Source organism: Panthera tigris, chromosome B2 (assembly GCF_018350195.1).
Source record: "Panthera tigris isolate Pti1 chromosome B2, P.tigris_Pti1_mat1.1, whole genome shotgun sequence".
NCBI classification, from domain to species: domain Eukaryota; kingdom Metazoa; phylum Chordata; class Mammalia; order Carnivora; family Felidae; genus Panthera; species Panthera tigris.
In genome coordinates, this window is record NC_056664.1 from 105,238,780 (window position 1) to 105,256,363 (window position 17,584).

At 40.1% G+C, this 17,584-nt stretch overlaps 1 protein-coding gene across 4 annotated transcripts in view; it reads right to left on the minus strand.

Annotated features, from left to right (window-relative positions):
• The window catches only part of ROS1 (ROS proto-oncogene 1, receptor tyrosine kinase), a 114,511-nt gene that overhangs the window by 80,911 nt on the left and 16,016 nt on the right, over nucleotides 1-17,584 (minus strand). For all 4 annotated transcript variants that reach the window (XM_015536012.2, XM_042987061.1, XM_042987062.1 and 1 more), the window contains exons 5-12: nucleotides 16,392-16,452; nucleotides 10,558-10,706; nucleotides 9,745-9,883; nucleotides 6,552-6,753; nucleotides 5,815-5,891; nucleotides 4,355-4,477; nucleotides 4,001-4,185; nucleotides 2,749-2,846 (exon numbers count right to left, since the gene is read on the minus strand). In XM_015536012.2, the coding sequence (XP_015391498.1) occupies nucleotides 2,749-2,846; nucleotides 4,001-4,185; nucleotides 4,355-4,477; nucleotides 5,815-5,891; nucleotides 6,552-6,753; nucleotides 9,745-9,883; nucleotides 10,558-10,706; nucleotides 16,392-16,452 (1,034 nt within the window). The remainder of the gene's footprint in view (nucleotides 1-2,748; nucleotides 2,847-4,000; nucleotides 4,186-4,354; nucleotides 4,478-5,814; nucleotides 5,892-6,551; nucleotides 6,754-9,744; nucleotides 9,884-10,557; nucleotides 10,707-16,391; nucleotides 16,453-17,584) is intronic.

A 17,584-nucleotide genomic window follows, 5' to 3' on the forward strand; every position in this document is an offset into this window, starting at 1 on the left:
TTCTTATCACAACCCTGTGGATTGACAGGATTCCAACATTTCATCACAACTGTCTAATCATTTTCTTTGTCCTATTCAGTCCCGTTCTTGTTCTCCTTGATGGCTGTCCCAAATCTTTATCAATATGCTCCACTCCTGTGCTAGAATAATATCTGAGATATAAACTTCACGCTGAGATGTTAACCTATGTTTCTTGTCTTAAAAAAGGGTTGTAGCGGGGCGCCTGGGTGGCTCAGTCGGTTAAGCGGCTGACTTCGGCCCAGGTCATGATCTCGCGGTCTGTGAGTTTGAGCCCCGCGTTGGGCTCTGTGCTGACAGCTCAGAGCCTGGACCCTGTTTCAGATTCTGTGTCTCCCTCTCTCTGACCCTCCCCCGTTCATGCTTTGTCTCTGTCTCAAAAATAAATAAACGCTAAAAAAAAAAAAAAAAATTTTTTTTTAAAAAGAAAGGGTTGTAGCAGGCAAAAAGCAGAAACAACTTGGCTCTTAACTGCCTGCTTTTGTTTCCCAAATTCAAAGCTATTAAGGGAATATAAAGGGATTTCAGGGTAGATAAGAGGAAGATTTGGCATGAAGATTACAATCCTTGTACTGAAGTAAAGAGGAGTGTGGGTCTTTAATACTCTTTGCCACTTTGGAGGGGAAAGAAAAGAGAGTGAAAGTTAACAGAGCTGGGGTGTGTGGGGGGGAGGGGGGAAGAAGGCAGAGGTGAGAAAGAGAAGCAGGGGTGGGGAAGAAGGGAAGAAGTTTAGAAGCCTCAATGAGTGAATAATTCACTGGTGCAAAATAACAACAGAAACCATTCTTTAATGCTTTTTTTTAATGTTTATTTTTAAGAGGGAGAGTGGGGGAGGGGAGAGGGGGACAGAGGATATGAAGCAGGCTCTGCGCTGACAGCAGAGAGCCCGATCCAGGGCTTGAACTACTGAACTGTGAGATCATGACCTATGCCAAAGTTGGACACTTAACAGACTGAGCCACCCAGGAGTCCAAAGGAAACCATTTTTAATGCCAGGAGAATAAATGATTTCACACATTTGGAGTTCCTTAGGAACACTACAAACAAAGTGTTGCTGAAAGTTATATGCTGATTTTTACAGAAACCCTATTATTGTATAGGGAGATGATTAGAAGACAGACATTGGGAGCCAAGTACTGGGCCCATTGCAAAAGAGCCTTGCGATCTTGGGTCATTACTAACCTGTGCCTTACTTTCCTATCTGTAAACTGACATAGCAAAAGTACCTACTTCATAGGGATGAACAAGAACTAAATGAATTTTTGGAAGTAATACACTTAGAAGCACATACTAAGTGCCCAATTAATATCAATTATCGTTAATATTTCTAGTCACATTTCAAAATCTAAGCACAAAACAGTTTTATCCTAATGGAAAAAAGCCACCAAAAACCTCACTAAGATGAATTTTGAGTGATTGATGTAATGGGTGAATTTTATTATCCTTATTACATTTATTATACGTAATATTATAAATATAATAATATTATTACACATAATATTATAAATATATTTATTATTATTTTAGTAGGTGAAGTTTATTTATAAAATGAGGCTTTCTGTGTAATTGTCAGCAACAAAGTTCCATTTCATAGGATCTTAGACTTTTACAAATGAGAAAAATAATATTCAGGGAATCCAAAAGACTTATCCTACATCACAGTGTTTTTCAAACACATTCTTGAATTTAGTGATTCATTCAATCCTAAGATAAAATAAGTAACTAGTAAAGTACGAACAAATATGAATAGAAAACTTGATTTCAGATCAACAATGAGCAACCTTTGTTTTTAATGTCAATTCATGAAAAATAAAAAGCGCCTTGGGCTATATACTTTGTTTTCATTCAAAACGAAAACAATTTTACTCATACAGGAAAGAAAAAAAAAGTAATCTTACAAACATTGCCCTTGCTTATTGTTATTAGCCTGTTATTATCCGGTCACATTTAAGAAATAATATTCACAAAATAATTTTCTGTGTTTGCATCCTTCACATTTATGTGCATTTGGAGATCACAACATATATTCACAGGGAATACCTCATGTCATACTCAAAATAACCCAACCGGGCCAGCATTGTTATCTTCCACATATGAATAGATAAACGAAAAGTTACTTGCTACAAGTCATACTGCAATTTAAGCAGGACAGCTGAGCTAAAATGTGTCTATTTCATTTGTGGGGGGAAAAATAGATATTTATAGCGGGAAATTTTTCCTTGTTATTAACCATCAATACCTGTGTCCAAAGGTGGGTGATAGCAGCTACCTTGCAAAGCCAGCTTCTGATAGGTGTGAGAACCAGACCAGAGAAATGAATTGGTGTTGAATTGCTCAGCAAAAGAAACAGTACGATGAAAGGAAGCAGTCAGAAAGGACTTGCCGCGGGGAGTGTTGAGGGGGCAAAGGGACCCGGAGTCATGCCATAAAATGACAAATCCAGGACTGGAATCTATCCCTGAGTCCCCCACAAGAGGTCTTTCCCATATACTCATATTTTACCGTGAAGGAGAGGAAAATCTACTCAACTTGAGAAGTTGTAGTTCAAGTTTGCAAGAAATTTCCTCGTGGCTCTATAAAAGGAAAACTTTGCCTAAAATTATATTTTATTTTATTTGAAATAAGATCTATAGATTGGTTCCTCTAATTCTATGATGTTTCATTATCAAGCAAGTTTCCCAAAGATTCTTGCCAAGGAAGAGAATCCATCATCATAAGGTTAACACTTACCCATTGTACGAATCAGCCACAATTTTTTGAGGTGTGGTAATTGACGGAGGAGTAATTTCCTCAGTGTTTGAGCAGTTCTCTAAATCACAGGTGTATACCTAGAGAATCAAGCATGCATCAGTATAGATCAGTGTCTACGTTCAGTTTGGCAACAAGTATTTCTTTTTTTATTTTTTCACTGTGTCCCCTACCCCCACACCCTCTCTAACAATAAGTATTCCCAACATCTGTTCTGTGCTTAGAATTTGCTAGTCACTGATCACTTTTCAAAGTATAAAAAAGAAAAAAAAACTTAAAAGTCAGTTTTATATCCTATATCCTAATGAGTGTGTATCCTGTTTACATCAATAAAATACAAAAACCTATTTTTCTGGCTTGTGGAAGCACTCAACTACTTTTTTTAAGATTTTTTTTTTATTTGAAAGAGAGAGAGAACACAAACAGGGGAGACAGGCAGGGGGAGGGGAGAGAGAGAGAGAGAGAGAGAGAGAGAGAGAGAGAGAGAGAATCCTAAGCAGGCTCTACACTTAGCTCAGAGTCCAACACAGGGCTCAATCCCATGACCCTGGGACCATGACCTGAGCTGAAATCAAGAGTTGGACACTCAACCAACTGAGCCACCCAGGCGCCCCAGAGATTTTTAAGTAATCTGTACAGCCAACGTGGAGCTTGAACTTACATCCCCGAGATCAAGAGTCACATGCTCGACTGACTGAACCAGTCAGGCACTCCTCAACTATTTTTTAATATTTAAGCTATATTCAAGTTTATGGGCTTCCAGCAATGGTGATTGTAATAAGCTTGTCCCTTTGAAATAAGGAAACTTGAAACACATCAAGTGTGTCTCCTTAAAGATTTCAGTTATACTGTATTTTCAGAAACCTACTAAAGTTATCCCTGGCTATTGTCTAATTTAAACGCCTGCAGTTGATTTTAATCATGATTGGTAGTCTCACCTAGTGATAGCACAGAGACCACCACTCTTATGGAAAGTGAGTTATCACAAATGTAATAAACCCGTGGCTCTAAAAAATCACAAATAAAGATGACTTAAAGGTAGGTCAGGATTAGTCCTAGGTAAATTCTAGACCCGCCTATAGACCAGATATGTGATTCATTGCTAACCCAGCGTCTAGAACATAGCAAATATTCAGTGACTATTTATTGAATGAATTATGTTTACTTGTAAATATACCGAGAAATGCATGTGAGTGTCAATATCTAGCTGTTCACTTTAAATTCTCAGACTAACCCGTTCATCCATGATGAAATACATCCTCTGATAAAGCCAGTCTACAGAGATGGAAGAAATTAATCCTGAGCCTCTGTAAAAAATTCTCAGGTCAGACACATCAGACATGTTGGCAGCCTCTTTCACCCATATGAGAGTTCCTTCAGAGAAATACACAACTTGCTGGTGGACATTAATCGATATTCCTAGAAGAGCCATGCAAATACATGTCTGTTACTATACAACAACCAGGAAAAAAAAGCACGTGACAGAAAATGTATTTCTTTTCATTTTTAATAAGGAGATCATAACAGAAGTCAGTCTGGATCTTTTTTTTTTTTCACACTAAGGGAACATTTCTTTCATTATACTGACCTGTAATATTACTGTATATACCATCTGAATGAAGGCAATGTGCTTCATCTACCAGATGTTTTAAAGATCTCTTTCTTAGAGAAGATTTTCTGGATAAAAAGAGCCACTGTTCCTCTTCTTGAACTAAAACAATAACACGATTTACAGACAGACCAACCATATACACATTGACACACACGCAAAATAACCCATTACCATCCTTCAAAGCAAGGCAACTAATGCTTGAAAGAGGCTGGTCAGATTTTTGTCTGAAGACACTGGGACATTTCAACTGCAGTACAAATCACATTTAGTCCATGATGAGGGGAGCGAAGTACAGTGTCAATCAAGTAGGATTTATACATATGTGCCCCAGAGGGTCCCCAGAATAAGATCACATAAGGGATCACCGTTTTCAACAGCCTTGCCCCAAGTAGGAGCTCAGCACGTTACCCCCCGCCATGAGAATGTGACTGTTTGGTGGAGGTGGGCCAGCCCAGGCCAGACTGGCTTGTTGCATAACACCAGACAGACATTGCTTGTCTCTTTTTTCTTCAATGATCTCTCCCTTTGAGGCCAGAGAGAAGTCCTCAGAGCAATGAAATCTGAGGGCTGCAGAGCTCTGCTTGACGTCCCACTCAACTGGAGACTGATGCCGTGTGCATCGACGAACACTTTTAGGGCAATTAATAAAAGTTATGCAATAATTGCAGTAACAACAACCTCAAGCCTGTTCTATATTTAACTCGCCCTTCGGATGCTTCTTGCATAACAGAAATGTCTCTCCTTTCCTAGAGTCCGGTAACAGCCAAAAAACCAAAGGCCGGTGATAGATGACATCGAATACACACTGGCATAGATGCGTGCAGATAATTCATTATTGTTTTTCCCACACGGGCCTCATACAGGAAGTACTCAATCTCTCAAGGCAATTGTTGAAATGCCAAAGTGAAAACAAAAATGACACTGGCAAAAAAATAACAAAAGCTAATTTGGTAGATTGAATATTAAAAATGGTAAAATGTCAATTATTAAATCCAGCTATATTTTAAAACCTTAAGGAGAGTGGAAGAAACAAATATCTGATATGTATTCATTGATGATACATAATATGAAACGGGGTTGAGGGCAAAAAGATTATATGTGTCCCTAAGTATATAAATATGAGTCACAATCACTAGTGATTTCACCTGAAACTAAGGATTTGCTTGAGGCCATTTTTTTATCCCTAAATTTTTCATTCCAAGTTTTAAATTTCTAAATGCTGACTTAAGAACATGGGTCTCATAACTTCCTTCTGTTTGCCAAATAAGGGGACTCATTTAAAACCGAAAGCTTACCAAGTGCCAAAAGACAGTGTTTATTTGGGCAGAAGAGGTGGGGTTCTTGGGCTCCACCAGATGACCCCGGACTCTGAGCGCTGAACCCACCCTTGCCACCCCTCAGTTCCAAGCAACAAAGGGGCATTTCCCAGGCTGTACCTGCTGAGGATGGAGTGGTAATACTAGATTCTGCTTCTGGCCCCTCACCAACTTCATTTACTGCTGCAATGGAAAACCTATTCCAAAAACAATTTGGAGAGATGTGTTTCACATGGCATGGTGTGAACATGAGATAAAAAGAGAAGGAGCAATATTTCTATTTAAAGAACAATGTGGCAATGCATGTATCTAGTTTCTCGGTACCACTGCTCAGCCCTGAAACGACCATCAATCACATCCTTATTTGCATTCCCCGTAGACCAGGTCAGGGTCACAGAGGTCAAAGGCTGAACTCTGCTATCTACATGACCCCCATTCCTACCCTAATTTAAAGAGGTGTTAGTAAATGCTAGAAAAGCTAACAGTAATAAAATAATCTCCCTAACGATTAATAAAAAAATAAATAAAATAAAGCACCACTAACAGAATTTCACCTCCTTACTTTTTTCATGTTGGATTAAATAAAGAAATGGTATCATGGTGTATATGGTGTCTTTATTAGTGCCTCTTTCTAAGGATCCTCTGAATATAATAGAAATACTTCAGAATGTTTTTGCTTAGGACACTGTAATCTAACACACAAACTTGAGGAAAGCTACAAGAACTTCAACCCAACAGCACAAAGTCAAGGGGAGTTCTCCAAATACATTTAAACAACTTTGGGGCCATATTTCTTCAATAATTCCTATGCCTGCAGCCATGCTGGCTACAATTACCTTGCACCACTTAATTCTTACCTGTAGGTGGTGTTTGGTAGAGTGGAGTAAAACTGGAAACTGGTTCTCTGTGTCCCTGAATCTAATTGTTGATTTTTGCTGATCAGCCTTAAGTTATAACCCAAAATAGGTCCTCCCGGGAATTGTGGTGGAGCCCAACTGACTTCCACGGTGTCGGAACTTGAGCTCTCGATATTTCTGATGGAAGGAGCAGTTTCCGGAACTAGACGAAGTAATGGTGACATGGTGAATAGGAAAATTACAGGCACAAATTTAAATAGGATAGGAAAAAAGTTTTGTGTTTTGAAGTGTAAATTAAATATTTGTATTAATATTCAAAGTAAGTGATAGGAGGTGGTAAGAGATCTATGAGCTGCGGCTCTTGATCCCTGAATGAGACCAGTTAGCTACTTTCCTGAGGGACTCTTTCAAGTATTATTTTCCTTGCATATCCTTTATGAAATAAAATTAAATGTGGAGGTACATAAATAGGAGAAATTTTCTGGAAAAAAATTATCAAAAATCTCCGGAGAGCTGAATGAATTGAAACTGTAGGGTGGTGCCCAGTGCGGAAGGAGAGGAGAAGCTATAATGAAACAGGAGTCAATGATTAACACGAGTTGGAAGAAGTAAATCCTGGGCCTTCTCACTCAGGAGAGTGCTATAGCCTGACTAGTTCCAGCTGAAGATACAGGTTCAGATAAGCAAGATTTAGAACAGTGTGCTTCCCTCTTGCTGGCCTCAGCTGTGCTGGCCCAGACTGTGTGTTCCATACCCCAGCTCCCAGGGTCCCTTGGAATCCAAGTAGACTGTGTTTAAGGCAGGACCCTCTCCCTTATGAAGGATTAAAGGAACATGCGTGAATTAATTAAGCATTCACTCACAGACTTTAGAAGCTATCTAAGTAGCAAAGAGCAGAAAGAAAAACAAATGATCTAACAGCCTATCTGCCTTCATGCCTCCACCTACTTCTCATAACTCCCACCCCTGAAACCACACTCTTTTATTTCCTCTTCCCAGAGAAAGACATACTCTGATGTCACTTTGTTCTTGTGTAGACTTCGCTCCCTCTGAACACGTTTGGCAAATGCTTTGCATCACTCCTGACTCATGAGAGTTGGTAGAAATAAGACAGTTCAACCTTCACAGTGGATGAGTTTTTAAAGGGCCTGTTAATTGATCTCTTGGCCTTTCTCTGATACAATTCCTCCTCAACTCTCAGACTAATCTTTGAAAGACACAAACCTCATTGTGTCCACTCCTCTGCTCCACGCATTCAGTCACCTTGGTGAGCAGAGGGGTACAAATCATCTTTCACTGATCAGAATCAGGATGTCAAAAAACCTAATTCATTAGGGTCAATGCTCAGACATGATCTGCTTCACTTTGAGCAAGTTCGATGCCACCTACATGGTGAGCTGTGATTCTTGTCCAAATCTCTCCCACAAAAATCCTCCCCAAAAGGCTGGTCAGGTTGGGCAAGATAATCCCTGACTAATAACAATTCCACTTGGTTAAGAAATTATCTTCATCAGGGCACCATCTAGAATCATACATTCCCCATCAAGAAAAGAAGAGGGCCATGAAGCATGAAACACAAAACAGAGACCTATAAGTTTTAATGTGGCTAGAAAAGTGACAAAGAATTGAAGAATAAGGGGCTATCCACGAAAAGGATACCCAGTGTAGGTCCAGAATACCTGGAGGGCATGAGAGCTTACAAATCCAGAAGAAAGGCCCAGAAATGGAAAGCAAAATTTGCCTTCTTCATTATTTTGATTTGACTAGCCATGCGCCCTGGATCATGTTCTCTCTCCAGCATCAGAAAAGGCTCCAGCGCTGCTAGGATGCATGAGACACTAGTTTGAACAAAGAAGGATCCATGTATTCTACTCTGCCTGGGAACATTTCAAATACTGTCCTAGGCCAGTGTCTGACCTGAGGTTCTGAGGATGGTCAGGGAATAATCAGCAGAGGTGGCCACACACAGCCTAAAATCTGATCAACAAGAAGAGGGCACTAGTCAGGGAAGGGGAAAAATTCCTCAACCAGCTTCATCAGCTGTCCAGCTATGCTTCCGGGCATGGCCTAGTTCAGTGTGAGGCTCTTTGCACACTACCAAATCTCCAGAACTAAGGTGTAGGGACATCTAACATCTGCCTGGAGTAAGCCCCCCAGGTCCATTCAGCTAACCCTGCAGGTAAAGGCACCAGACAACTCTCCTTCATTGTCCGTCCCAGGCATTTATCCCCCTGAAATGCTGTAAGCTTGAATCCTTTTCCTGGTGTGGAAGTCACGTCTTCAAAAGGAGAAATCAGAAACCGCTCCAAAAAATGTGCTATTTTTTTAAAAAATCATGTCTGTTAAAATATTAAAGTATTATCATAACCTCCATGCTGGTCACACTACGTCTGTGCTTTCAAATCTCTCTCATTCCCTCAATTCATTCTATGTGTAGTTAACAAAATTACCTTTTTAAGAAGCATGTGAAGCAATTACTTCTCTGCTTTAAAACCATCCTTAACTCTTAGTGGCTTATTGAGGTTTATACTGACTACCTTATTTAATACCTGATGTCCTTCACCCCATGTCCCATTTCCAAATCCCTGACAGACCCTGTTCAAAATGTTCCTCTTACCCAGGTGCCTGGGTGGCTCAGACAGTTAAGTGTCTGACTCCTGTTTTTGACTCAGGTCATGATCTCATGGTTTGTGAGTTTGATCCCTGCATTGAGCCCAGCGTGCAGCCCCTCTAGGAGACCCGCATGGAGCCCTGCATGGGGCTCCAGGCTGAGAGCATGGAGTCTGCTTGAGATTCTCTCTCTCCCTGTCTCTCTGCCCCTCCCCCAGTCTCTTTCAAAAATAAATAAATAAATTTTTTTAAAAATGTTCCTCTTACCATAGTACACAGCACCTTCCCAATTACAATCTACTTTCCTTATTTATTATGTTTACTCCTTAGAGTTATGTCTCCTCCTCCAAAAGGTGAACAGCACAAGAACAGGGAGTTTTGTATCGACCACAGAGGTACAGGGAGCACCTAGAATGCCAGTTGATCCCAGAGGTATAGTGACTTGACATATAGTGAAGTACTCAGTTACCGAACGGATAGATTGATGAAGGAATCATTTATTTTGTTATTTAAAATAAACACAAACCAAACTAAAACTTTGGAATAATCTCCTCATTTCATAAGCAACACAGGTGCACCATACCTCCATAAGGATGAGTCCTGTAACTGGGACTTGGCAGAGAAGATAGCTGTAGCTGGGCTGTGAGGATCCAGACCACTCGAAAAATATACTCAGTGAAGGGATGCAGGGATTCTACCGTGTATGAGAGCTTGGACACAGCCTACATCAATGAGAGATTAATAGTCAGCATTTATAGAATCACCACCACACGGTGCAACTCAAGAACACAGATTAGTTTGTAAAAGATGCATGCCTTTTTTGGCTATGGGGTGACCCAGGGCCCATCAGACCAGGAAAAAACAGAGACCTGGAGCTTAGAGCTGAGCCATCCAGATGTCAGTCAACATAATTCACACCAAAAGTCCCTCCTTCTTCAAAATTGCAAAACTATGGATTCAGCCCTCTGCCATGTACCTCAAGGTTTTACTTTACCTTTTCTATGTTAATATACTTAGTGTCTTGGGATTATTCTCTGAACTTGCTCATGCTTGCTTTCCTAAAAGAGACAGTTCTAGGTGACCTTCTTGCCCTCCCTCCTAGTTGGGATCACTGTGGGTGGGATGGGCAGATAAGGATCAATGTTATGAGTATTGAGTATGTGATGTTGTGCTGAAGGAACAAAAATGTGTCTAATAATATGTTTTCTTCAAAAATAAAGGATTTAGCATCAACGTGTGGGAGTACTAGAGATTAAAATTCATCTAATCCAACCACTCACATTATACTTGAATCTTCTCCAAAATGTCTTTATGCCTATAATATATGCAGTAATTTGGCACTTCTAATAATTTGGAAAAAAAATCTGTGTGTATGTACACAGGCAGCTTTTCACACCTCAGTATAAGTCCAGCTTCCAGGAAGTTGTGCGTATTTCCACTGAATGATGTATTTGACTCCAGAGATGTTGGCAGATTTCCATCGTAATGTCACACTATGGCTTCCAATGGAAGAAGCAAAGGGTGCTGTGGGGAGGTCTGCATTTTCTGGGGAGAAAGGAAGATTTCATTCGCCATCAGAAGAAAGGGTGTCCGTTTCATCTAGTGCTCTCAGGACTCTCTTGTTACAACTACATCTTGCCACAAAAACCCACCTGAATAATAAAAGATGCATATAGTCAACTGGTTAATATTCTGAAAATCAGCGAATCAGTCTGGCATCTTGTTTTCCCCATAGTATTCATTAATACTTTTTTTTTTTTTTTTTTTTTTTTTTTACAGGCAAGGACCATGGAGCGTTCTGAGAATGTCCAGTTTTCTCTTACTAAACCACTTCCTTCTAGGTGAGGGGGCTGGGTGCCAGGAATATGGTACATAACAGAACCATCCATTGTCCCAGAACGTGTATCCCAATTCACACTACAATTCTCGTTATTGCTCATCTTGTCAATACATCATTTTTAGGGGCACCTGGGTGGCTCAGTCGGTTGAGCGACCGACTTCGGCTCAGGTCACGATCTCGCAGTCCGTGAGTTCGAGCCCCACGTCGGGCTCTGTGTTGACAGCTCGGAGCCTGGAGCCTGCTTCAGATTCTGTGTCTCCCTCTCTCTGACCCTCCCCCGTTCATGCTCTTTCTCTCTCTGTCTCAAAAATAAATAAACGTTAAAAAAAATTTTTTAATAAAAAATAAAATAAATAAATAAATAAATAAATCATTTTTATTTTTTTAAATTTATTTTTGAAAGAGAGGGAGACAGAGACAGAGCATAAGTGTGGGAGGCGCAGAGAGAGAAAGGGAGACACAGAATCTGAAGCAGGCTCCATGCTCCAAGATGTCAGCACAGAGCCCAACGTGGGGATCAAACTCACAAACCATGAGATCATGACCTGAACCGAAGCCAGACGCTTAACCGGCTGATCCTCCCAGGTGTCCCAGTAAGTTATTTTTATATGTACAAGTAGTTGTACTCCAAAGGGTTCTATAATTCAGTTGTTCTATATTGTGAAATATCTTGTGTCTTCTAAACATCAGTAACATCACAACTGGCAACACACATTTATTGGTGCTACTTTCAGGCACTGTACAAGGGGCTAGAATTTGGAACGGTATGTTCCCCAGGGATGAAGTTATTTCACTTTACTTTTTCTATTTTCCAAAATTGTGGCTGATTTACTACTTGAGCTTGCTCCCCCCCCCCAATTATTTATTGTGTAAAATACACATAACAAAAATTTACTGTCTTAACATTTTTAAGTGTGTTCAGTGGTATTAAGTACATTTATATTGTTGTGCAACCATAACCGCCATCCATCTCCAGAACTCTTTTCCTCTTGCAAAACTGAAACTCTACCCATTAAACATGAACTTCCCATTCTTTACCCCCACCCCCACCCCCGCCTCTGGCAGACACCATTCTACTCTCTGTCTCTGTGATTTTGAATACTCTGATCCCTCACATAAGTGTCATCAAACACTATTTGTCTTTTTATGACAGGGCTGATCTCACTTAACATAATGTCCTTAAGATTCATCCATGTTGAACATGGCATCCTTGCCTTGTTCCTGACCTTAGAGGATACAATTTCTTTTATAAAAAAATAAATAATCACTACTCTGGTTGAGAAAACATAATAAGTTTTTGTAAGAAATTTAAAATGGGTAAATACAAACTTCCACAACCTCACTCTTTCTGATTAAAAATTACACCATTCTGATCATTATAGATACTGAATCTGGACTAATTAAAGTCCATAGTACCAGAATATCCTGTGACCCAGAAAAAAGAAAGCCACCATCATCTGAGGTTCTAGCCCACAGAGAGGCTTAGCACAACACTTCTCTGCTGATTCTTTTATTTATAGTTCATTTTTAGCTTTTATAACTACACAAACAAAGCACAGCTCCATTTCCCCCCATTTTATGGTGTGAGACACTTAATCGTGGGGACTGGAATATGCAGTGGAAAACCTTTTTCAAAAAATAAAGGAAACCTCATTTAAAGTGGAATCAAGAGGGGCGCCTGGGTGGCTCAGTCGGTTAAGCGGCCGACTTCGGCTCAGGTCATGATCTCACGGCTCGTGAGTTCGAGCCCCGCGTCGGGCTCTGTGCTGACAGCTCAGAGCCTGGAGCCTGTTTCAGATTCTGTGTCTCCCTCTCTCTCTCTGACCCTCCCCTGTTCATGCTCTGTCTCTCTGTCTCAAAAGTAAATAAACATTAAAAAAAAATTAAAAAAAAATAAAGTGGAATCAAGAAGCCCTGATGGGGGGAGCTCTCACACACGTACCATTCATTGCACCCTGCATAACCAGCAGCAAGAAGGAGGATAAGAATTATCTTGACAAGGAGGATATTTTTTACACGGGATTTTTTTTTTTTTAAAGAAAAAGAAGGAAGATCCCTCCACATTCCAGCAACAATGCACTAACACAATCTCGAACTCCTGTTCATCTCCAGTGAACTTTTGTTCAAAACAACCCTCCCCAGTTTCCCTCTTTCCTCTATAAAAACCTACATTCCCTCTGTTCTCTGGGCTTACCTACAGTTTGCCATAGTTTGCTCACCCCAAATTGCAATTCCTTTGCTAATTCCTGAATAAACCCATATTGCTAGTGAAATAACTGGCTACTTTATTTTTAAGGTTGACATGCTAAAGAAGAGTCCAGTGTGGAGTTGTCAGCAAAGAGGAAGATCCGAAAGAATCAGAAAGGAGGTAAGTTGAGACCTGGGCAGAAGGGACCAGGGTTATATCAGTAAATGCAAGTAAAGGTAAACTTCATAACTAGATGTAGAGATGTTTCAAAGCCATGGCAATGTGCATGGACAATCAGAGGTCAAGGAGGTTTGTTCTAAAATATCAGGGCAAGAGTCAACTAAATGAGAAAAAGAAGCTGAACTGAGCTGTATACGACTTTCAATACACAGCTGAGTGGGTAAGAAAAGCCCCTGAAATCAGACAGTTGGGTTAAAATCAAGTTACTCCCTCTCTAGTTCATTCAATACCACCCTTTTCTATGCAGCCCTAAGCAAATATATATACTTTTGTGCCTCATTTTTCTCATCTGTAAAACGGGGATTAAAAATAGTATTTATACCTCTGAGCTCAAAAAGAGCTAATATCTATAAATTACTTTTAACAGTGCCTGACTCATAAATACCTAACAAATATTAGTTCTTTTTATTTCACCATTGCTATTTCCACCACGTGGAAGAGAGACACGGACTGTATCTAAAACAGAATAATATAGCAGACTCAGAGATAGGTGAACTAGGTACTAGATGTGTTAGAGACAAAAAAGGATCTTAGGTGTTTGGGCAAAAAGATTCATTATAACAAACTGAAGATATGGCCTGTAAGCACAATTGCTTTTATTTAGACTTGATACATATCATGTGTTAATGGTATATAGACATTGATCCGTAACCAGTGTGAAATATTAAGTAAAGCACCAATTACACTTGTATTATAAAAATATATAATTAAGTTGTTAGTATAATTCTGGAATATAAGAACAGAATGCAACTCAAAGCTTTCCAAACTTTCTCGGTTCTGGCATCTTCAGTTTCTCAGTAATTTTTGCATAATTCCCTGGACCAAAAGAATTACCAAACAGCTCCATGTATTAAGTATAACTTAAGTTATGTGTGTCCTTTCAACTTAGCAGATATTTGAAAAAAAAAAATAATAACACGTAAATAGAAAGACAATATATGTATTTAATCCTTCGATAAAAAGAATTGCACACTGGTGTGCCTGGATGGCTCAAGCGGTTAAGCGTCCAACTCTTGAGTTCCACTCAGGTCATGATCTCACAGTTCAGGGGTTCGAGCCCCACATCGGGCTCCGTGCTGACATTGTGGAGCCTGCCTGGGATTCTCTCTCTCTCTCTGCCTCTCTCTCTGCCCTTCCCCTGCTTGTGCTCTCTCTCTCAAAATGAAGAAATAAACTTAAAAAAAAAAAATGAATTGCACACTAATGGGATCTGTGTGCCTATTGGGCTTGGCACAATTTCTCCAATATTGTAATCAGGTTGGGCACCACCATCCTCATTTCCTGTTCCAAGTTGAGTTCTTTATGGTACTTGCTTTTATCCCAGCAATCACCAAAAAAACTCAGCGTTGCAAAGATATGATATAGAAAGGAATGTAGCTCATTTCGTTGCTTATACCATGAAATACCTACAACTAGTAGTTCCAATAACGTCCAGAAGATCAACTACCCCTATGTTTCCCTTAAATGTTTAAAATGCTCCATGCTTTCCTATGAGGTATGTGTGATGCACTGGGAGGGGGGAGGGGGGAGGGGGGAGGGGGGAGGGAGGTTCTTCTGTGCCCAGTTTGGAAACCATAGAATATAAATTTTATCCATAGCTAATTCCCATTACACAGAAGGAAAAGAATGTACTGTCACTTATCTCTCCACAGAAATGTCAAGGGGGTTCTTTTGTGGGATACCAAAGGTCAGAAGCAAATCAGGACAGCCAGGCAAGATCCTCCTTCCAGTTTCCATCAGTCACTGAGAGCAAGGAGCAAGCCATTGAAGCAAAGAGCACAACTTATAGGAGAATCAATCATTTCCCCGTCTGGAGGGAACAGTCTACCTCTTCGTGGGAGGAAGACCCTGGAAATTCTGGAAAAGAAAGCTACTAACATCCAGGTTGTGACTTACCAAAGAGTTGGTTCTTCAGAAACCACTAGAGAATTAACACACTAGGGCAAATTCACTAAGACATACCAACCTGCTCTGAAATCAAAGGGAACTGGAGACGTATAGCCAAGTACGCTACTTACTCAGAATCTAAAAGCAAGAAGCATAGTTTCTAGACATTCAGCAAACTTCCCAGGGCCTTGTAGGGAGCCAGGCAGATAGTAGATACTCTGCTGACTAGCTGTTAGCTGAATAATTAACTGCATATTAATTCCTATGCTTTTGGTTCATTAAAACAGTGACATTTCCTGACCTCAAATCTAGTTAGGATTCATAGTTGTCTCTTTCATTAAGATGGAAGTGATCTCACCTACCGAAGTGAGCGCAAAACCTCCAATTTTAAACCTCGGTCATGTGCTCTGCACCCTATTTTGCTTTAAAAGAAGAGTTTTGCGGGGCGCCTGGGTGACTCAGTCGGTTAAGCAGCCGACTTCACCTCAGGTCATGATCTCACAGTCTGGTCCGTGAGTTCAAGCCCTGCGTAGGGCTCTGTGCTGACAGCTCAGAGCCTGGAGCCTGTTTCAGATTCTGTGTCTCCCTTTCTCTGACCCTCCCCCGTTCATGCTCTCTCTCTGTCCCAAAAATAAATAAACGTTAAAAAAAATTTTTTTAATAAAAGAAGAGTTTTGCTGAGTTTCTATCACAATGGCTTCCACATTTGAAAATATTGAATTTTTTTCTATATATGTCTATATTTTTTATTACACTGAGATAGAGAAGTCTAAATATTTTTAAAAATTTTTTAACGTTTATTTATTTTTGAGAGAAAGTGCGAGTGGGGGAGGGGCAGAAAGAGGGAGACAGAGGATCCGAAGCAGGCTCCATGCTGGGAGCGCAGAGCCCCATGTGATGTGGGCTAGTTAACTCACAACCTGAGCCGAAATCAGGAGTTGGCCGCTTGACCGACTGAGCCATCCAGGCGCCCCAGAAGTCTAGATAGTTTAAAAGGTGGCTCATTCTCCTTACATACGCACAGTCCCTCAGCGGTGTTGATTATTTTCAATAATAGTGGCACGCGTCTGCTTACCCAGCACTTCCTCTTCGTACGCACCTTCAGCACCTCTGCAGCCAACCTCACATGATTCTCGCTAAGGAAGACAGGGACCATACCAGTCAGTGCAGCCTAGGAACTGCTTTTGCTGATACATTTCAACTAAATTGTGAAATGCAAATGCCTGCTATGTAAGTATACCGGTGTATCAATTATTTCCACCGCAGTACTTAAAGTTTCCATTTGCTAGTGGAATTAGAACAGCACCTTTCAAACTTTTTTGATCATGTCCCAGATTCCAAAACACATTTTCACAAAACAACTTGGCACACACATACAGATTGGGGTGTGTGTGTGTGGGGGGGGGGGGTCTTGAAACAGCACTTACTTTTTTTCTTTTTTTTTTTAACAGTTTTACTGAGATCTATTTCATATGCCATAAAATTCAGTCATTTAAAGCACACAGTTCAGTGGCTTTTCACTATAGTCATAAAATTGGGCAACCATCGCCACAATCTAATTTGAGAACAACTTTATCCCATTAAGAAACCCCATACCTGTGATGCACTCATATATGTTCTGTTCTATTCTATTCATTTAATTTGTTGTGACTCTTTATTCACCAAATTGATTTCATGACCCTATAATATGTGACACCCCACAGTGGGGAAAAAAAACGCTGAGCTCAACCATGCAATTATATGTTTGCCATCTTGGTCAAAGGTTAGTGAGTTAATGACTTTAAACTTTAGCTTAAAATGATGACTATTTATTTTATATACCCATGCTTTCCTTGAGAAATTAAAAACTGACTACATTTCTTAATAACTTGAACATTTTAATAAATATCTTAATACCAATGTTAAAGACACTTTTCCAGAGAAGACATTCAGATGGCTAACAGACACATGAGAAGATGCTCAACATCACTGCTCATCAGAGAACTACAAATCAAAACCACCTGACAGAATGGCTAAAATTAACAACCCAGGAAACAATAGATGTTGGCAAGGATGGGAACCCTTTTGCGGAGTCGGTGGGAATGCAAACTGTATGGAGAACAGTATGGAGGTTCCTCAAAAAACTAAAAATAGACCTACCTTATGACCCAGCAATTGCACTACTAGGTATTTATCCAAAGGATACAGGAGAGCTGATTCGGAGGGGCACATGCACCCCAATGTTTATGGCAACACTATCAACAATAGCCAAATTATGGAAAGAGCTCA